At 44.5% G+C, this 22,130-nt stretch overlaps 1 protein-coding gene across 5 annotated transcripts in view; it reads left to right on the top strand.

The window, feature by feature from the left end:
- The window catches only part of OSBPL8 (oxysterol binding protein like 8), a 2,810,514-nt gene that overhangs the window by 1,046,389 nt on the left and 1,741,995 nt on the right, over positions 1 to 22,130 (top strand). Inside the window, exon 1 of one of the 5 annotated variants that reach the window (XM_069629376.1) lies at positions 15,060 to 15,320. The exons of 3 other annotated variants lie outside the window; for them this stretch is intronic. In XM_069629376.1, the coding sequence (XP_069485477.1) occupies positions 15,065 to 15,320 (256 nt within the window). In that variant the 5' untranslated portion in view covers positions 15,060 to 15,064. Of the gene's footprint in view, positions 1 to 15,059; positions 15,321 to 22,130 lie in introns of those variants that run through there. One more of the 5 variants, XM_069629379.1, reaches the window with a different exon arrangement.

Below are 22,130 nucleotides of genomic sequence, written 5' to 3'. Positions count from 1 at the left end.
AACTCTGAGTCACACCTGCGATTTTGGGGCACTAACTAACTCCCTAATCAGGGACCAATTTGTATGCTCCACGAATAACGCCAGAGTACAAGAAAAGTTGATCTCCAAGGATTTGCCACTGGAACAAGCAATATAGGTTGCGAGAGGAATGGAACAAACTTCTCGCTACATGAGAAGTATTAGAAATGAAAGACAGACACAAGAGGTCTCTGCCAAAAAACAAAACAGGAAAGGGAATGAAGCAAGAGAAGTTAAGTGCTACAAATGCGGCAGCAATAGGCATCTAGCTTCAAAAATAATTTGCCCTGCCAGAAATGTTAATTGCATTAAGTACAAAAGGGGAGGACACTTTGCATGAGTCTGCTGCAAATCGTTAATAGAAATAATTGAAACAGGAGGAAGATGCCCAGAACAGGAAGCTTCAATAAGCCAGTCAATGACACAAGTCAAGCACATTTTGGAAGTAAGTGCCCTGTCTGGAAAAGGGGAAGGGTCCAACTGATGTGTTTGTGATAAATGGCAAAGTGGTAACTATGAAAGTAGACAGCTCTTCCCCATGGACTATAATGTCACAAGAGACTTATGAAGAATGTGTTGAAGGAAGAGTGGAGAATCTACTCCGATACGAAATAGAACCATATGCCTATGGGAAGGTCAAGATTGAACAGATGGGAACATTCTTAGCTGTTATCAAATACAAGGGCAGGAGCTGTGTGGTTGATGTGTATGTCACTAAAGAAGGATAGTCGTCATTACGTTGGGATGAACAGTACAATCTGGGTATTCACATCCAAGATAATGCACCCACACCGATAGCTATAGCTGAAGTAAGGGACAGGTGGGAAAGAGAATTCTCAGAAGGCCTAGGTAAACTGAAAGATTTTGAGCATTGTATCAGGATCAAGGAGAAAGCAATACCCAAGGTGCATAAAGTGAGGACAGTACCACATCAGTTGAAGGAGAAGCTAATGGAGGAACTGGAAGGGTTACTTTAAAAAGAGATAATTGAAAGGATTGAAAGCTCTGAATGGCTGTCTCTAGTTGTGATCGTGGCAAAACAAAATATCAGCATCAGACTCTGTGTAGATTTAAGAGATTTAAATAAAAATATTTGGTTGGACTGCCATCCGTTGCCTATCATATCAGAAGCTTGGTCAACATCGAGTAACTCCAAATTATTCTCGGTGATAGATTTGTTGTCTGCATATCATCAAGTACCTCTCGTGAGCGAATGTCAACATCTTACCTCTTTTGTCACAACTGAAGGCATATTCAAATACTGCCGAATGCCTTTTTGGCTAAGCAGCGGCAGTATTCCAGAGAGTGATGGAAAAGGTGTTGGAGGGTGTACCCAACATAATAGTTTTTCAAGATGACATACTGGTTCACGCAGAATCCTTAGAGAGACATGATGAACTATTGGGAATGGTTTTGAAAAGATTGAGAGCAGCAGGTCTCACGGTGCAAAGGAAAAAGTGCAAAATAGCTTTGGAGAGTGACGACTATGACAGCATATCAAGAAGAGGAATCAGTCCAAAAATTGAGTTTGGTGGATGCTATCGATAAAGCTCCCAACCCCATTGAAAAGGATCAATTGAGATCATTTTGGGTTTGGCGGAATACTACAAGTTTGTTAAGAACTTTGCAGTCATATCCACACATCCTAGATCTTTACTGAAGAAATTAGTGCAGTTCAATTGGTCGTAGGAATGCGATGAAGCAATTCAAAGAATAAAGGAGGACATTGTAAAGGCACCTTCAATAGGAACATTTTGTCCAGAAAATAGAATAGATGTGTCTGACAGTGGATGCAAGTGTTTTAGGACTGGGAGCAACTCTCACTCAGTCCGACCCTAACAAGGAAGAACCCGTGATAGCGTTTGCGTCAAGGACAGTAAAAGGAGCTGAGAAGAATTATTCTGTCATTGAGAGAGAAGCTTTGGCAGTCTTTTGGGCGATAACGCACTTTATTTTCCGTGGGGCAGAGAATTCAATGTCAGATCAGATCACAAGCCTTTAGCTCAAATGTTTGCGAGAACTGGGGAGCGGGGTCGCAGAGAACCAGTAGGTGGTACTTGGGTTTGCAAGGTTATGATTTCAAGGTTTGCTACCTGCCAGGGAAGCGTAATGTTGTTGCAGATTGCTTGTCAGGGATGCTAGTAGCATTGGATGAAGAAGTGCAAGGGGAACGGAAAGAGGAAGTCATTGTTGCCAGTCTGGAAATAGGATGTGTTGAACAAACATAATGTGAGAATTGTGAGAATGATGATGAGGACATGAAGATCGTTAGAGAGTGGGCAGTGTCTGGTTGGCCCAATAAAGAAACTTTAGAGAAAAGGTTTGAAGTTTGGTGGGAGGTAAAAGATGAATTGAGGGTCATTGACGGGAGGCTCAGAAGAGGGTTGTGTATTATTCCTCCAGAGAAGCTTGGAGCTCAGTTAGCGGAAGTAGCTCATCAAGGACATTTAGGAGTGAGTGGCACTAACAGGAAGTTGAGGCAGAGCTTTTGGTGGCCTGGAATGGACAGTCTGGCAGAAGGATATGTCAGGAATTGTATGCCTTGTTGTTTAAGCGACAAGACCAAGGTTGTGTACGTGAAACCCCGCGGTTTCCTAATTTTGTTCCTGATCAACCTTGGAAAAAAGTAGCAGTTGATATAATGGGTCCTATACAGGGTCTAGGTGAAGGATTGACATTTTTGTTTTAGTGGATTTTCACACCAAATGGGTGGAATGGAGTGCAGTTTGACAGCGAAAGAACTAGTAATGTTTTTAGAGAGGATTTTCGTAAGAGAAGGTTGTCTCACTGAAATGATCACTGACAATGCGATACAGTTTTGTTCGGAGTTTATGAAGACGTTTTAAAAAAGTTCTGCCATTAAGCATACCCGCAGAGAATTTTATCACCCAAGGGTTAATGGAATGGTAGAAAGAATTAACAGATTTATTGAGGGTGGAATTCAGCTAGCATTAAAAGCAAGGTTGCCATGGAAGGCGGTTTTAAACCACATGTGAGATTACCTCACTACACCACACTCGGTGATAATATTATCGTCTTTTGTCTCATTAAAAGGGAGAGAGCGAGGTACAAAGTTGTGCACAGGGTGGTTAGGTTTGGAAACTTCAGTGTTCGTGGATAGAAAAGTGATAATGGATTTCATATAAAAGAGTCGGAGTAATGCCAAAGAAATGTTTGATGGGAAAAGGGGTGTAAAGGAGCAAGAATGGAAGATAGGAGATTGGGTATTAATACGGAATTCAAGGTTCACCCACAAGTGCAACAAGAGTAGATGTATTGGTCCAAAAATAATTTCTGCTTTAAGGAATGGTGTGGTGATAGTGGAAGGAGGGGAGGTGTGGTCAATGGGTAAGTTGGCAAAATGTGAGGAAGGTTATAATGGGGTGTCAGCGGACACACTTCTCCGATGATGTGGAGTTATCAGCCAAAAGAGTGAGAAAGAAACCCACATGGTTGAAGGACTTTGTACGTGATTGATAATTAAAAAAATGGTAGTGCTCTTTCCTGTTAGGTAATCATCAATATGTTTTCGGGTGTATTTTGTTCATTGTTCATAATTACACTCTGGGTCATCTTGTTGTGCTCAGAAACTTCTCTCCCTTAACTCCCAGTGATCTTTCCTATATTCATTGTTTCATTGGTTCGTATTATTATATTTTAAAGGGGGGAGATGTTATAATCTATCTCACGATCCTTCTAGATTGGAATCTGGAAGGCTCGGGAGATCAATGTGAGATGGTTACTTAAAGCGGCTGGTTAGCAGAGCTGCTGTGGCAGTCTCTGCAGGACCACTAATAAAGAACCTGCATTACCACTTACCTGTTCCCACGCATGATCTTTTCAGACACTAGCCTTCACCACATTGACATGATCAAGGAAGCATAGAGAGCTTCCTGGTTCCTGTCATGCGCAGTGGAGCCGGAGCATGCAGCGTAACTGGAACGTTGTTTTCTGAAGTTGTAGTGCTTGTACTCTGATTTCATATAGAAATTATTTTTGTTTCTGAAGTTGGATGATTTCATATAGAAATTATTTTTGTTTCTGAAGTTGGAGTGCTTACACCCTGACTTCAGAAAGAAAGGATTCTTTTTGAAGCTTGATGCCCTACCTAGAGTATGGTGCAAGGAGGTCCCCTGCAGTGTCGGGGATGTGGGGGCTCCCGCTACACCAGTGCCTAGTGGAGAAAACTATTGCTAGGAACAGTGATATATTGCCAGTGTGTGTGTGTGTGTAAGCACATCTGCTTTAGTGATATCGTTATTTCCTCCCTTGGTATTTTGCTGGGATGAGAACATTCTGTATGTGCCTTAGTTGTAATTTGCTTGCCTCTTCTGTCAATTTAAAGGAAATGTTCACAGATGTTCAGGCTTGACAGAACAGTGTTGTGTTGCTCTACTTTTTGCTTGAAACGTGTGCCCGTTTTCTCTTGAGTACTTTAATCATCATCAATTGTAATCGTCCTTAAGTCATGGAATCCAGTGTATTGGGACATTTGAGGTTTCACTTGAGAAGGGAAATCCAAAACCTATTGCTGTTGGCAATGCTTGTTTTTGGTTTGTATATTAGTGTCTGGATTAGCGCAGTCTTTCTTGGTGCGAACACATTTGCAATGTTTCATTCTCGGTCTCCGCTCTTTTCTGAGCACCTTTGTCACGATTGATACAAATGCTGGCGTAGACTTGAAGAGGAGGGCTGTTTGCAGGATATTAGCGCGTGACTTGCTTTGCCTGTAAATCTGGTCCGCGCTGACCTACTTGCCCCGAGCTGCCACCCTGGCGGGATTCAGACAGGCTCTGGGCTCTGCCACGGAAACCTGAGCAGCCCCAGGTCCACGTGTTCCAGAGGGAGGAGTATTGGTGACGGCCGCCTGCCTGAGACGCCAGTGCGGGATCGGAGCCGGAGAGCTGTAATCGGGCGGAAATAAAGCCTTTCTTTTCCCTTTTCAAATCATTGCCTCACTGTAAATTGCATTCCGGGGCTAGCTGGTAAATTGAGAAGAACGCATGACACAGAGGAATTGGGCACATCTCGCAGCATGAACAGCCCAGTGTTGTGGATTTTAAATTTGTGATTCAAGGGACCGAGCGTTGAAGGCAAGTATATTCGTGACCCAGCTTGTTGATTCTCAGGCACAGGGGTATGGTTACTCTGCCAGGTTTTACCGGGTGCCCTATTCGCTGCTACAGCAGCAGCTGCTGCCGTACTGTGTAGATGACAGGCGCAAGTGATTTCTCCGCTGATTTGCATGCTGATAGAGCCGGCTCGTGTGGTGAGTGGGGAATCGTGTGCAGCCACTTACGTCTCTGTTGAGTGTGCTCTTCAATAATGAGATTGCTTTGTCGTGCGGTCAACCCTCATTATCATCAGTATCGTTTGTCAGAGCCCAGACTAGGTCATTACTAGGTTAGCTTCTTAGCAGGGTTCACTTAAGTGTGAGATGTTTTAAAAGCTACCCTGTTAATTAGTATCGGAATGCGTGATATGGGCTAATGAGGACACCAGTTAACTTTGCTGGAGAATGGGATATTAACGCGGTGCCACTGTTGGCAATCAGGTCCAGGTTGACTGTTTCCACATGAATGACACGCAGTTCAGAACCATGTTCAAGATGTTCTCTGACTGAATGTTAGTCGAAAAAAATAAAGGTTTACTTCGACTGGCTGCTACTTAAAAAAAAGTTGGTTGGTGCTGCATTAAGGTTAAATGCTTTCAAAGTAACATCGCATAAAACTATTTTAGATCTGCCATAAACCCAGTGGAGAACGTATACCTGTGGTCCATTTCGCATGCTGCCGCTTCCGCCATTCTTTTGTTTTTAGCCAATGAATATCCCGTGGAAATAAGGACTTGTAGGCTTGTTTACCCCATTACAGGTATGGGAGCCCCTCAAAGCAAAGCAGCACTGGCTAAAAAGCCTGAATTTGATAACGGTGACACAGGTGGCACCCTTTTCCCCCGAATTGGTTTGTGAACATGTATCGTAGAGTGCAATGCACTAATGTTAACGCACATGTGCATTCTTTGATTCAGTGTTTAATCATCACAGTGGTAACGTGCTCGAAGCAGCTTGGAATTTGTCACGCTGCTGTTCTTTGACGTGGGAACAAAGCTGACTTTTTAGCATGCTTCTGGGCAATGCTGCATGGGCATCCCACAAGCGAGGCAGGGTAACTGCTGTTACCATCGGCAGCTGGGAGAGGGGCAGCCCCAACCCCCCCTTGCCTGCTCCTCTCCTCCCCCCAGCTACAGAGACACGCAGTCTCGGCAGCACAATGCCACGGAAGGGTAAGGTGCGAACAGTCATCTCACCCTTCCTCCAAACAGCAAGGTGCTAAGCGCCATAAGGAAAACAACCATCAGGCAGGGCCCAGGTTCAAAAGATCTGCCCTCACCAGGGGGCCAGACAGTCGGCAAACCTGGTCGGGGGCTGCGACAACAGCAGCCCCCACCACATACACAACAAAGACCGAGGGCCTCCCTGGGTCCTATAAATATGAGCAGCATGCTCAGAGTAAACACAATCTGTTTGTGGACCCTGAACGGGGACCCAAGCAAACAGGAGGTTCACTGTTTACTCAGTGTCTTCCAAATCTTCTTGCTTCTTTAGCAATTCTTGAAGTTCGCTGTACATAGCAGCGTCTTTTTTTCCTTCCTGAACATTGTACTGTTCAAAGCAATTGCATTGCAGCCTTAACGAAGGAAGAAGAGGCAACCGAACAGCTAGCGCGGACGGTGTCAATCTTAACATCTCGGCATAGAGGAAAAAGCGAGCGGTGAGCGTGTCGAAAACAAACAAAGACACATGCTGCAGAATCATCCCAAAACCAGTGCGAATGAAGGAGAGAGAGGCACCCGAGCAGCCCAGCGCGGACGGCGGCCGATTCAACAATTTACAGGCATAGAAGACCATGGGGCCCAAACGGAAAGCACGGACACCCTCAACACTGGTGCAGAAGCCCAAATCACCACTATTGTTAGCAGCCATTGAAGCGGCAGAGCACTACGGATGGGCATGGGTTAGAGAAAACATGTACGGCCTACCCAGGGAAGGAATTACCAGCTCACCCAGCCAAGAGGAGGTTTCTGCACCATTAAAAAGGAGAAAAGTATCCGAAGGCGCCAAAAAAGGTACCAAAATATTGTCAAAACTATGCGAGAATGTAGCAGAATTACAGCAACTAATGGTAGAAATAAGGGGGTAACAGACACCGGCCACAAGGGAACCTGGGGCCTCAAACCCTACCATCGCAGTAGAACCTACAATAACGGTTGTCAACCCACCCGTAACACTACCTACAGCAATCCTGCCACAACAAGTACAGCAGTTGCCAGTAGTACCCACAGCTGTAAATACAACAGCCTCCACAACTCCAGCAACAGATTCAGCAGGTTCTCTAAAAGCATGGGCAACCCCCAGCACAGACAACACGGGTGTGACAGGGACACCCGGCAGCAATACAACTGACATTGTAACAATCTGTAATGCACAGTTAGACCAAAAAATGAAATCTTGCCAAACAGAGATATTAAATAGATACAAAAGATGCCTGGCATGGAACATTGATACCACAATCAAAGAAGCCATATGGTCCAAGGAATTTATAGAAATCTTTTCCCTAATAGAAGCCCAACGCAAAGGGAAAGACGCTTTCAGAGACCCCAAAAAGATAGAAGAAAAAGCTGTTGCCAGAAACGCCCAGGTCGAACAAAACTGGGACAACTGGTTACAGGCCTTTGCCATTTTAGCAACAATATATGAAGAAAAATTCCCCATGGATGGTAGGAAGATCTGGGCATACGTTGATAAAATAAGGGAAGTAAAAGTAACACAGAGGGGGAAGACATGGCTACCATACGATTTAGGAGGAGCATGTCAGAAAGGCCAGCCATTGAGTGGGATGAAGTCCAGAACGATTTATACACCCTCAACGCCGAACCTCCCCAGGAAGAAGATACCATGCATTTTTCTTCCAAAAATAGCAAAAATTCGCAAGGAAGCAAATCTCATGACAATGATAAATCCAAAAAAGGGGAGCAGCCCTTTCGGAGGAACCAGCCTTGGGCGGCTAAAAATAATGCCCACAGACAGAACAAACAGCAGGCTGCCAAATCCAACATTCCATGCAGAAATTTTGGGAAAAACCAGTGTACATGGGGCAAAGAATGCTGGTACAAACATGCCTGCACAAACTGCAACGGCAACCATGCAGCAAGCAACTGCACCAGACTACCAGCCAAGAAAGAATGATATCCCAATTTTAGAACCAGGAAGAACACCCATCAACCCGGGCAACTTTAGGGACGCCCTAAACTACTACCCAGACAAGGAAACCAGCAGGATACCATGGCAGGGTTTCACCAAAGGTTTTTCCATCCCATTTAAGGGCACGGGGTCACATACCATCCCGATGAACCTAAAGTCAGCCAGGGACAACCCCCAGATAGTAGAAACCAAAATCAAGAAAGAACTGCAACTAGGCAGGGTAGCAGGTCCCTGGGACGCCATGCCTTTAAAGAACTATTTAATATCTCCACTAGGCCTGGTCGCCAAAAAAGAACCCGGGAAAATGAGGCTAATCCATCACCTCTCCTACCCTAAAGGCCAGTCTTTAAACGACAGCATCCCACACACAGAATCCGCCGTATCTTGCATGCATTTCCAAGAGGCGGTAATGCTCATACAAGAGTGCGGCAGAAACGCCTTGATGGCCAAGCTGGACATCAAATCTGCTTTCAGACTTTTGCCAGTCCACCCAGAGTCACAGCAGTGGCTAGGTTTCACTTTTAAAAACAAATTCTATGTAGATAGATGCCTCCCCATGGGGTGCGCAGTATCCTGTGCACTATTTGAGCAATTCAGTTCCTTTTTCCAATGGGCTTTCCTAAAGCAGAGACCAGGGACAAAAATAGTGCATTACCTAGACGATTTCATGGTCATAGGGCCACCAAACTCCGGGAAATGCGGCAGGGCTTTAGCAAAACTTGAGCGCATGGCCGCACAGTGGGGAATTCCCCTAGCGAGGGGGAAAAAACCACCAAACCAGACACAAACATAATTTTCCTGGCCATCGAAATAGACACAGCAAAGGGGCTCTGCAGAATCCCCAAAATAAAAATATCAGAACTCCTGTCTAAAATACAAAACCTGATAACGAAAGAAAAGGGGACAGTAAAGGAAGTACAATCCTTAGCAGGTAGCCTCAATTTTGCATCCAGAATAATACCTCAAGGGAGGATATTTCCCAGAAGCCTGGAGTTCAAAATCAAATCACTCACCAAACCACACTTGCATATCCGGCTAGGCAGAGAGGTGAAACAAGACCTGGAAGCATGGGGAAAATTCCTCGGAGATTTCAACGGGTCTTTACTTTGGCGAACGCCTTTAAATACCCGGTCAAACAGGGTCCTATACACCGACGCAGCTGGGAGCAAGGGGTTTGGAGCCATACTAGACTCCGAATGGGTGGCAGGACACAGGCCCAATTCATGGCAAGCAGCAGGGTGGACAAGAAACATCACCTTACTAGAAATATTTCCCATCTGGCTAACATTACACATCTGGGGCAGGCGACTAGCGAACACAGAACTTTTGATCTGGTGCGATAACATGGCTGTAGTGGGCTCCATAAACAGAAGGTCTACGAAATGCCCTTTAGTACTGAAAGTATTACGAGCCATTACAACAGTCACACTACAAGTAAATGTTCTCAAAGCGAAGCACATTTCAGGGGCAGATAATAACATTGCTGATGGCTTATCTCGCTTCCAGTGGACAAGATTCCGTGAGCTAGCGCCGCACGCCCAAGAACAGATGACGCCAATACCAGCAGAATGCTGGGCAATAATGGGAGGACAAGAATAACGGCATCAACGCCTACGCCAGAGAGCACAGGCCGGGATGCCCAATGAAAACCAGGCACCTCTAAAACGGGTGCCAACAACACATTGGCATCAACGCCAGCACCAGAGAGTGCAGGCCGGGATGACCAATACAAAGCAGGCACCTCTAAAACGGGTGCCAACAACACATTGGGATCAACGCCAGAGAGCCCAGGCCGGGATTCCCAACAAGAATCAGGAACATCAACAACGGGTGCCAACAACCTCACAGGCTTCCTAACGAAGATGGCAGAGAGGGCAGTGGCAAGCACTACTGCAACACAGTACAGTAAGTGTTTGCAAACCGTATTTAAGGCCACAGGTGTAAACCACATAGAATTAATAACCATTAAAGATATAGAAGTATTTTTAAATGGGCTCTGGAACAAGGTTTAAAAAGGGATTGGGCTAAAAGACACCTGGTGGCAATTTCATATTTTACAAAAATACGGGGCGATTCAGACCCCACCCAGAACGCCCTCATCTCTTATGCAATGAAGGGATGGGGCAGAATAGAGAGTGCCCAAGTGGACACCCGCCGACCCCTTGATTTCAGCAAACTGCTGCAGATAGCAAGCCAGTTGGAAGCCATATGTTGGCACCCATACGAGATAATGTTATTTAAAACAGCCTTTTTCCTAGCCTACTTTGGGGCTTTCCGGGAAGGGGAACTCATCGCTTCCAGCACCAAGGCCACAAACGGCCTGGGTGTCATGGAAATCAGGGTGAGACAGGAGAGTGTTAACCTAGAAATGCAACAGTCGAAAACGGGCGCAAAAAGAACCATCAACATTTGTTGCATTGATGAAGCAACAAACTGTCCGGTTTGCATCACCATCCTATCACCGCAACAACTAAAAAACATAGGGGGATGGAAGTCAGACTGCTATAAAAGATATATCAGACCACAACTGATATAGCCCTCCTCCCTAAAATCTTCTTTCTTTTCCCTCCCTCCCACCACCACAGAAACAACAGGTGAATCGAGGACCACACTCCGATCAGCATGGATAGTTGGCCACTCATTCGTTTTCAGGACAGGCAGATGGGCAGAAGAGACTAAAGAAGGGCCACCTTTCAGAAACACCATTACTTCATGGTGGGGATGCAGAGACCTACGTTGGGCCGACGTCCACGAAACACTAGCAGAATTGGTGGCATACAGGGACCCCCCCAGAATTCCTGATCATTCATGTAGGGGGCAACGACCTAGTCAACACGGCTAGACGCATCCTATGCGAAGAAATCTGCTCCTCCCTAGCAGGCATTTCGCACAACTGGAGGGGTACTGAAATATACTTCTCAGCCATCTTACCAAGAAAGAAATGGCTAGGGGCCAACTGCTACAAATCTATAGACATATCCAGAAGAAAATTGAACAGGACGATGGAGAGATTCTGTATGACAAGAGGACTGGGTTTCATAGAACACCCAGCCATTACACTAGGCAACCCAGAACTCTTTCTCCACGACGGCACCCATTTGTCTAACCAGGGCATGGAGCATTTCTTTCGGGAAATCAATGCAACACTTGCTCACAGGGGCTGTCTCTAGGGCATACTCTTGGGAGAACACGGTCAGCCCGCAATCTGCCCGTGTGTGGCGGCACGGGTCAGAGGGGGTAACCTCAGGACCCGGTGCCCAAAAGTATGATACCATCATGATATGTGATATTGTTTTTGCCATAACTCGTATCTGTACAATAAAATCCTATGGCCTTTTATTGCCAAAACTTTACACAAGTTGTGAGCCTATCATTACGGGAGAGGGTTTGGGGTTCGGCCAATACTAATGCATGCATATGGGTTCAGCAGTTATGCCAGGCCGGAGTGTGACGCGCTTCTGTACCACTAAGCCGTCACTGCAGCTCTCGAGAAAGGATGAAAGGACGAGCAGCAGAAGCGCAATTCTCATTCTCCCCTTTTCATCACACACTTGCTCGTTTCATCGTTTTGGTGCTGCCATCCATGAGCGTGGGAAAGTGTGCAGCCAGTGGCATGCATGACATTTATCGAGAGGCACTCATGGGTTAGAAATGGTGTAGTGCACCGCTAAACAGAAATGTCGGCCTGCGTGGAAGTCTGCCCCAGTGCATGCCCAGGTCCAAGTGGAGTTCCCAGTGTATTTGCAGCCCACAGGAGATGTTGAGCAGCACAGTGGCCTCCGGGTGGCTGGACTTCAGGAAAATAAGTCAACTTGCGTGAAAGGAGCTTTACATAGAAAAGACAAACTGGTTATTACAGTGGATTGTATGCTGCTATATGACTGGCGCTCGCAGCCATGCACTTTAATAATATGTCCTACTTGTAATAGAACACCGCAAAAGCAAGTCTGTCGGCGCTTCGTGGTGGACATGTTTCTTAATCAATTAGGTGTGCACATTTCCTTCACCTGCATTGAAAAGATAAAAAGCGGACTAGGCACACTGCCTTTAGAATCTGTGACCTGCAGCAAACGCCCGTCCACCGATGTATTTTATCAGCCAGTATAGTTCAGCCACATTGTGACAACAATGTAGGAGTTAACTTATTCTCTCGGGGTTCGAGTCTAAGAACGGTCCTTCTGATGTCTCGGGCATGCATTTGCAGTGAAAGTAGTGTGTGCAGAAAAGCCCTTCCCATCCCCAGCACAACACGGAAGTAATTAATCCATGTCTGTGTAACCACATAGCGCATTCACTGAACAGACACATATTGCTGATTGCAGATTGGCTGGTTTAGAAAGGTCAAGATGTATTGTATACGCAGCAGTCGTACAAATCCCGAGGCATGTAATCGCCTGGACGAGCTCTGCTTCCATTGACTTTCTATTTTCAATGTTGCCGAACATAGGAATTGCTTGAATTTACAATTCAGTCACTGTCATACTTTGGCTGTCCTTTGTAGATGTTAATCATGCTAAATGACTTGTCTTGTGGACTGTAAGTGGTCTGTTCGCGGTAGTCAAGCTATGAGTGTTCTTCATTGTGTTAGCAGTAGTCCTCCTCTAATAGCCCTTCACTGTGTTGGCAGTAGTGTGGCAATGACTGTCTTTTGCTGTGCTCCCACTGTCCTTCACAGTACATGCGGTAGGCCTCCTAGGATGTATGTTATTTCTTCCAATAGATTTCTCCTAATGGAGATTTCACTGAACCCATTTCACCGAAAAACGAAATCTTCTTTTTACTTTTGTAAAACTTTTTTTATGTGGGGGGAGGCCCACCACAGACCCTTCTCACCCCTCCCTACCTTAATTTATAGCCTTATCCCACCTATTATGCATTATACATATACCATTTCCCCTACCTTTCTCAGTGAAATATATCGGTGAAATCTCATTAGGGGACATGGTATGCAAAGAAATATACGGTAACAGGGCTCCTATGACTAGTAATAGTAATTACCCTTCCAAAACCCTTTGTTGTTTTTGCGTCAGTCAAGCTGACCGTACTTTGATGTCTTATTGCTAGTTAGTCTCTGACTATACATTACTGAGTGTGTGGTACTCGGTATGTCTGTCCTCTGTGTTAGCAGTAGTCGTTTTATTTGGACTGTTAGTCTAAATAGGATAGTTGCCCACTTCTGTTAGTGGGAGTTACTCATTATTCTTTGCTGTGTTGCCAGAAGTTGGGTTCATACTGTGTTTCGCTGTGTTGGCAATACACATGCTGACAAGTGGTACTCGTGCTATGATGGTTAGTTGTACTTATTAGGTGTAGACTGTCCATCAATATACCGATGGCACACTCTATCGGACTGTCCTTCAGTGCGCGAGTAATCCTTCTATGACTACTAGTGGCAGTCTGGGCAGCACAGTTCTTTGCTGTGTTAGTGGTAGTAATGCCATCATTGCCCTGCAGCCTCAATGTGTGTTTGAAAGGCATGCACTGCGTGCGTCAGTGCTGACCATTTTGGAGTTCATCATGCATTAACATTATGTGGCAATATAAAGTATCAGCAGCAAATACTTTGACAAGGTCATTAGAGGGATCTGCAACCTCTGCCTGTCCAATTGTTTTGAACTACAACTCCCATAATCCTTCATCATTGATTGTACTCGAGTTGATGGGAGTTGTAGTCCAAAACACATGGAGCCCAATGTTTGCGGCAGTGTACACGGTGCAGCCAAAATACGGAAAAAGGTACCACCAATTAAACACTTGAATATGAGGTATCATCTCAACATCCAGTGGCATTTTTTGTTGTTGCCAACAACCAGCTTTTTTGTATTGTTAGTATTTCTGGGCCACAGTAAAAAGCCCATTATTATTTTAGAGGTGCTTAATAGGCTTTCTGCCAGTGCTTAAATTGTGGGGTGTTTGCCAGGGGTCAGTGCCTATTTTTTTTAGCCTCGACACTTATTGTCTCAGATTCAGTTTGATTATGATGTTTCATTGGCAACTTTATTATTTTAACTGTCATGCCGTTGCAGTCACGCAACAAGTAACAACCGTGTCAAGGCCAGACAAGCGTAAGGCACTTGGGAAGAGGAGTGCCTGTCAAATGAGTATCAACCTGTTCAAGCGTTTCTTGCTTCAGTGTTTGATAGGCAAATTCATTAGTTCAGTAATGTTTCCCCACATTTGTCCATCCGTGTACCATAGGAGGAAATCAGGTTTGCACTTGTCTCTGCGTATAGTCAGCATATTCCACCTGCTTGTGGTATCGCAGCAAAATTTAAGACACAACTAGTAGGTTAGGTTGACTGGTAGGTGTACATTGCATAACTACCCTGGGTAGTGCACGCATCACCACCAATGAGTCGGTGGGAGTTGGTGCTTTAACCCCAAATATGCTGACGCTGTGTGGTGAATCCGTGGGCAGAGAGCTGCCAGTCACGTTGTATCAGAGGTCTAGTAGAACACATTTGAGGCTTGGCACTTACTGTTTTACAAACTAAGCACTTGGTTCTGCCAGTCTGTTTAGCTGTTGCAAATTGTTGCTGAAACAGTCGCTTCTTAGCTGGTTTTTGATGAGTGAGTTAACATTTTGGACAGACGGCATTGATTTGGATACATCCGTTATTGGTGCGGCTGCATAGTCCCTAGAGGAGGCAATGGAGAGTGACATGAATAAGATCACCGTGTAAACAAGCCATTTCACTGTATCATTAGCACTGGGAGGAGCCGCACAGTTTACCTCCTCCCTCCTCCCTCCCCGCTCCAAGGTTACGGGACAGACTGCTGTGAATGTGTGTGGCTGTGCTCGTGTGCACCGGGGTTGTGAGGCAGAAGGCTGCCGCTCCTCCGCTCTCATCTAACCTGCCTTCACTGCCCGTAACCTCTAGAGCCGCCTGGGCCATGAAGGACGAGGGACCCCTCCGCCGCAGGTTTTCCTCCTCTGCCGGCGTCTCGCCTGTCGCCTTTCCACCCCGAGTTGATGGACGGAAACTTGTGCGCAACGCTTCTTTCGGAGGATACAACGAGCTCTCGCCTGCGCTGCCAGGTTTGTTCGTTTTACCTTTTATTGTACCTTTAGTTAAAAAATAAAAAACACGCATCTCGGAACAAATTACATAAATTAACCCATCGGTGTTGAAGAATGTAGGGTAAAAGAAAGCGAACTGTTTTACTCCCCAGATGTTAACACGGGGGTGTTCACACCTATATACTTAAAGTGATGTTTGTAATTTATGAAACTATTTTTTTCAAAAGTTATGCCTCTTTTTTTGCTACATTTGTACACAACATTCTCAGAAATATTTCTTTCAAAGCAAGCTTTATCTGGTCACAGTGGCACCCATTTAAAAAAGGAATACACTATTGTCAATGTTCCGAGAGGAAGAGACCTATGCATTCCAGGTATACGTTGTCTGTGCATATTCATCTGCATGTTAGCAACTCATCTACATGGCTCCGTTTGAGCCCCCAGTGAAAGGTGACCTATGTGGGTGCGTTCATCTTCTGCGCATAATACTGTGTCTCTTTGTTACAGCAAATTGTTTTTTATACACTAATGGTTGAAATATGCTGAAATTCGTATTCTACATTTCTAGGTGTTGCTCTTGGGCATAAATCGGCCACCTCTGGGAGAAATTATCCACATTGAAATTTGAATAACATTGAGCAACCCCCTCAGCAACCCCACATAGTAACCACTGCACAATATGGACATTATTGAACACTTATAGCAGTATTGCCTGTGCCATCTGACTACTCCAGTGTTTTATGTCGATTATCCATGTAGAAAGGGGCTTCTGACCTTGCATGTGGCGGTACCCTCGCCACCAAATCACCATCCTTTGAATTTGGATGAAAGCTGAGTTTAAGGCTCATCCCAAAAAATGTTATTTAATGTTAACCTTTTGTACTGGGCCCATCACCACAGTTGGTGGTATTACAACACCCGTCTTGTCCGTAGTATTGTGTTGGCACAATTACATATGCTATCCACTGACCCAGAACCTGTATTCTCCCACTGGTATTTTGTAATGATTAATACCAGTAGTGTTTGGTGTGCATTTGTAGAGGTTGGAGCGTCATTTTTCTCTGAGCTTTTTGGGTCTGTAAGTACAAAATATGATTGCAGAACCTGCGTCCCAAATAGTGCAATATTATATTTATCGGTCTATAGTGCATTGTCAAAAAATGTTAAATTGTTCGATGGACCTGTGAAAAATGGCAGTTTGTTCAACATGGTTACTTTTCATAAAAATAAAACACAATAGTACAGATACTGTTTGTGTGATATCAAAATGGTTGCATATGCAAATTAAAATACTGTGTCATTAACAAACCTTAACACTACTCTCAAATCAAAATAGTTCAGGTATGAGTAGGTTTGACTCCATCAGTCCCGAATACAGTTTCTCTGCTAAGCCCTTTTCTGTTAATCTGCACTCCTTCCACATCCCTTCTCGAACAAAATTTGAAATCGATCCCTCTCAACTGATCTGCTCCCCTATCCATCTATAGATCTCACCATTGTATTTGTTAAGCATATATGATTGTCACCAATCCAACCGAGCAGGTTAGTTTCATTGAGATCTATATTGGGATTATGAGAAGATGTGCATATTGTGTGTCGCAGTAAATCAGGATTGTTGAGGCTAAGGAACACAATACTTCTCTGAGGATGGTGTACCATGATATGTCTTTTTGAAAAGTCCCAATGTTTAGATAAAGTTGTGATATGAGTGACAGTGGAGATTAGATCACTCTTCAGGGGAGTTTGAGGACCACAGTGGCTTGTTTACTAACCCCACTCTTGCGCCTTATGGCGACATACTCTTTAGGTTGGAAGATGTTTGTAAATTGGATCTGTGTTTTTGTATTTCTTTTCTGTTATGTTATTATGTTTTGTAATGAGTAAATACCGAATAATCGGATGTTGATGACAATAAGATTTACCAATTAAATAAAACAAGATAAATATGTAAATTAAGTTAACTGGTAAAAGGCATCAGCGGCGTGTATCAGTTACAATAAATGCAGAAATATACAAAAATTTCATTTGCAGAACTCTAACATTAGAAGTTATTGCAGCAATAGATCAGAGATGAATTAGAGGAACACAAAAGAAGAATGAAATAGGGCAATACAAGACATAAGAGGAAAGGGAGAATCAGTCAGAACTAAAACTAAAGCAGTATTCTAAATGAATCTATTGAGGAGGCATTAAGATATTCGACCAGTGGACTCCGCCTTTGATTATATTTATGTACATCAAATAGAGACGTGGCACAACCTTTTTGTATTGTAAATGTAACATATATCATTCTACCAAGTAGCATACGTTAAGTGATCAAAACATTGCCAGTTAGGAGTTATTAGATGAATACCAATGAAGACTAGAAGGTGGAACAACCAGGGAGAGGACACATTGATTAAACCAGAGCAACCATGAGATCCAACAATTAGATTGTCAACATTGAGTTGAGCTGTAAAATAGAATTATTTTTCTTTTATTGACAAGATATTTTCCCAGAAAGAAAATACAAATATACAGTTAAAAATACAGTGCTTAAAATCAGCAGTACATTCTTTACAGGACCAGCATACGGTTGTCAAGTTGGAAGCAAACCTAGACATTTGTTTAGGAGTAAGGTAAGTTCTATTCAAAATTAAAAAGGCAGTTTGAGTTAGATTTGTGGCATTAGATATCTTAAAACCTTGCAGTCATACCTTTTCCCGTATGGTGGTAGTATATTGGCAAGAGATCATTAATACATTCATTTTCGACTTGTTGGTTAGTAATGGACATGTTTCAATCAGTGATCAAGACTTTATAAATCGCTGCAGCCTAGGTGGAGGCTTTTGCAAGAAGATTCTGCGGCTTTTGCAAGAAGATTCTGAAATTGCATGGAAGGGGTCCATTGTTTAAGATTTAGCAATGACAAGGTCATTACATTAGCCACTTCTTTATACACAGCAAAGTCGGAATCATACAGGTTGAAGATATAGGCTAGAGTATGGAAGGGAATTATAGTAGTGTAGTCAATTAAAATCCACTTTGAAAGGTAGGCTCTTGTTAAACCATAGATGAACCATGTCACAGATTGGGGAAAGTCTTTAAGCCGGGCCAGGCATTCATGTTCAGAACTTCTAGAGGTTTGAAAGGAGACAACCAGTTCAATTCAATCTTACACTAAGTTGGGGAAGACATCAGATAATTCTACATTTTGTAAGCATGAAATAAATTGTTTCAAAACGAAGGCTTTATGGTATGATTCAAAGTCTGGGAATTTAACACCCCCTAAGTTTCATTTTGTTCCATAGAAATTTGAAGATGATAGTCTTTTTATAGAAAGCTTTGGGGAAAGAAATGGGAATCGTAGACAACACATATAAAATGATAGGGGAAACCATCATTTTAATAGTATCATCCCTGTCCCAACAAGTTAGGAACAAAGAAGACCATTTAGTAGTCATACTTTCAATAGCTAATCTCACAGAATCTGCATTTAGCTTCAATAAGTATGGAATATTTGCAACTACAATAATTCCAAGGTTTTTAATACTAGCAGTACATAACGACATCCCAAAAGTATCCATGTCAGAAATCAAGGTGCTATCAAGAGGGAGGATTTATCAAGATTTAATTTATACCCTGAAACGTCTGAAAATGTATAAATAGATGTGAGCAATAGGTATAGACGATTAGAAATGTAAAGCAGACAATGTAACAGTTGCAGAATTAATACTAATGCCTACAATTTTATCCCCAATTCTCATACTTTCAAGGAAGGGTTCTAGGGCTAAAACAAATAAAAGTGCACATAGCGGGCATCCTAGTCTAGTTCCCTGTCAGCATTGGGAAAGAGGAGGTTAAAGCCTCATTGATTAAAATATTAGAGGATGGTGAGGCATACAAGATTTACTGAAATTAGTGGGGATTCCATGCCAAACAAGTGATTTAAGCATGTATTGCACTCCACACAATCAAAAGCTTTCTCGGCGTCCAGTATAATCGGTGCACGTTGATCAGGAAGAGGATGGTGAGATGCTAGAATATTAAAGATGATTTGTAGTATCTTTTTAATAGCATTGGGAGTGATGTAATAATAGAATGGTGCATCATTAGTAGAAATCACGTTTCTGTTTACGCAGAGATACATAGTGAAAAATATACAACTTTACACTTGTATTGTACTGAAAGATTGACCCCTTCATCCAAAGGAGTTTTCTTGGGCTGGAATGGCGAGATATATCTTGGTTTGAAATTGCTAGCAGACTAGCTATTTAACCCGTCCTTGTAGTTTAGAAGAGCCTGCTTAGCTCGACATCAACAATTATTAAATAAGGGCATGATTTTCACCTTACAGCATCCACTAAAGGAGTGACCTACTTCTTGTTAAGACGGATTTCTGAACTCTGTCCTGGTGGCGCAGAGGTTCAGAAGGCCGACCTAATTACTTGGAACAGGGTAACCTCTGGACAAGCCAGACCAATCAAGGTAGCGATCGCGGCGGTCAAGACTAGGTCTCAAGAGGGGTGAGGGTGACTGAAAGCCCGCAATGAGCACACAAAGCAAGAGCGCTTACAAACTACTCCAAACAGTTGTTTATATCAAAAATAGATACACATTTATTATAAGGCCTTGAAACTAATAACCACAGTAAAAGCAGCAATAGACAACGATATTAAACCAACACATACACTATCCACCCAATATATATACAGAATACACAGTTTCACAGCATTAGCAGCACGAAATATGTTATCCACCTGCAGGGGAAGGAAAACAGGCAGTGCGAACCAATGCGAGTGATATGTCCGCCTTCTGAGGCCCCTAACTGGATGGTAGTCCAATCCCTACGAAGAGTGGAGCCTAGCGCTCAAAAGTACCTGCACACGCCGGTGCCAATGGGCAGAAGGTGAAGCTCTTCGGAGGACGTTGAACAGCTCTGTAGGGAGCTCTAATGAAGGAGAACACGGTCCGCGACTCTAGCGCAGCCTCCACTGTGAGGCAGAAGCAGGGCGCGAGTACGGACAAGGGGTGCTGTATTCACAGCGGGGAAAAGCAAAGGGCACTGCAGGAGGGCGACCAGATCCTAGCTAATCTACTCACCGGTCCCCGAAGCAAGCAGGCCCGAGCTTCTCCTCGATAGATGCAGCTTCTGGCAGGTTCTGAAGAGCAGGGAACGTCTCGTCGTCGTGCAGAGTAAAAAGACGTCCCGATCGAAGAAACAAGCACAGTTTTGTCGCCACAGCAGGGCAACGGAACGGCCGGGTGTATTCAAGCCAAACGAGCACCGCTCACCTCTAGCTTAGGACTGCTAAGCAAACGAAGCGTGTGAGCATGCCCCGGACTCAGAACACCACCCAACCTGTCGGCGATTACAGAGCAGGCCTCCTTAGTAAGCTGGTCAGTCAACTGGATGGCCCAGAGACACTTCCGAAGGCTTACGGCAGGAGTTGATGAAGGTGCCGGGAATAGCTGGTCCTGCTATTCCAATAGGTCGAAGCGCCAGTACAGGCCTTCTTGTTCGATCTTAGGTGGAAAGGGCTTCACCGGACAACAGCAATGAGGAGCAGAAGTTCTTCAGGGGGTCACCAGCGATTCCTCGGTCCAGCCTCGTGTTCGCAGGATACTTGGCTCCTGTATCCCTGGGTTCGTAAGAACTCAGGAGATCGACATGGTAGTGGTGTTTCCAGCTCCCTCTTATCCACGGTTCCCTTCGCGCCAAAACGGAGGGGAGCCAATGGGAGATCCGCTCATCAACACACATACCATACGTGGACCAATCACGGACCACAGTGGTCCCAGGCATTCACACCACCCTAGACTCTCTGGCACCCAGGATGTGTATTGGGACCAGACAGCCCAGCCCACATCCTGGGGGCACTCAAACGACATGTAGAAGCCCGCGAAAGCAACCGTGTTTCGCGGGAAACTACATGCCCAAATAAGGAAGGCCCCGGGTCGCCTGACCCGGGGGAAGGTAAAGGGAGCAAGACGGACAGTGGACTAGACAAAGGAGCCTCGTGGTCCGGCCATTTTGTGTAGCCGGGCCACCCTTTTGTGTTCGCGGCAAAAACGTGCTCAGAACGGCAAAAGGAGCTCAAAATAAACCAAATGATCGCTGCCACCAGCCCAGTCCCTGAATGACTTGCACCGATCCAAAAACCATCCAAAAAGAGTGTCTAGGGTCTGTAGAAGGCTAGAGACCCAAGAGAGCTGTAACTTAGCTTACAGTGCCCTCTTGTGTCGTGTTGCACTAAAATGGCGACACGATAAAAGAAACTACGGGAAACAGCGTTCCCCGGTACTGACTGTCTTAAGGGCATGTCAGTTTCCCCGTAAGAAAGGAGCGAAAGCCCAGAGGAGTACAGCAGAAGGCTGCACTTCTCTGGCAAAGTCAAGAAAACAGGTTGAAAACAATAGCAAAAAGTTTAGGGGTTGCCACATGGAAGGAAAGTTCCCTACAATAACGAAATCTTTCCTAACACTCGCCCCTCCCAGACTATGGACAGGGGGAACTAATCCACCCCTGGATGAGTCTCTTGTTCAGGTCGGTAAAACATTCTGGACAACCCATCAGCATTGCTATGTTGGACACCTGGCCTATGCTCAATAGTGAAGTCGAAGCCTTGTAGACTTATGGACCACCTAAGCAACTTTGGATTCTCCCCCTTCATGTTCATTAGCCACTTTAACGGCTTATGGTCAGTCTGCACAGTGAAGTGGGTCCCATAGAGGTAGGGCCGCAGCTTCCTTAGGGCCCACACAACAGAGAAACATTCTTTCTCTACCGTGGACCATCTGAGCTCTCTGTCCTTAAGCTGGCGACTAATAAAACCGATAGGGTGTTCC

Source organism: Ambystoma mexicanum, chromosome 12, assembly GCF_040938575.1.
Source record: "Ambystoma mexicanum isolate Mex_15411 chromosome 12, UKY_AmexF1_1, whole genome shotgun sequence".
In the NCBI taxonomy this organism is placed as follows: domain Eukaryota; kingdom Metazoa; phylum Chordata; class Amphibia; order Caudata; family Ambystomatidae; genus Ambystoma; species Ambystoma mexicanum.
The sequence above is the reverse complement of the archived record's forward strand: the minus strand, read 5'-3'. Positions and strand labels throughout refer to the sequence as shown.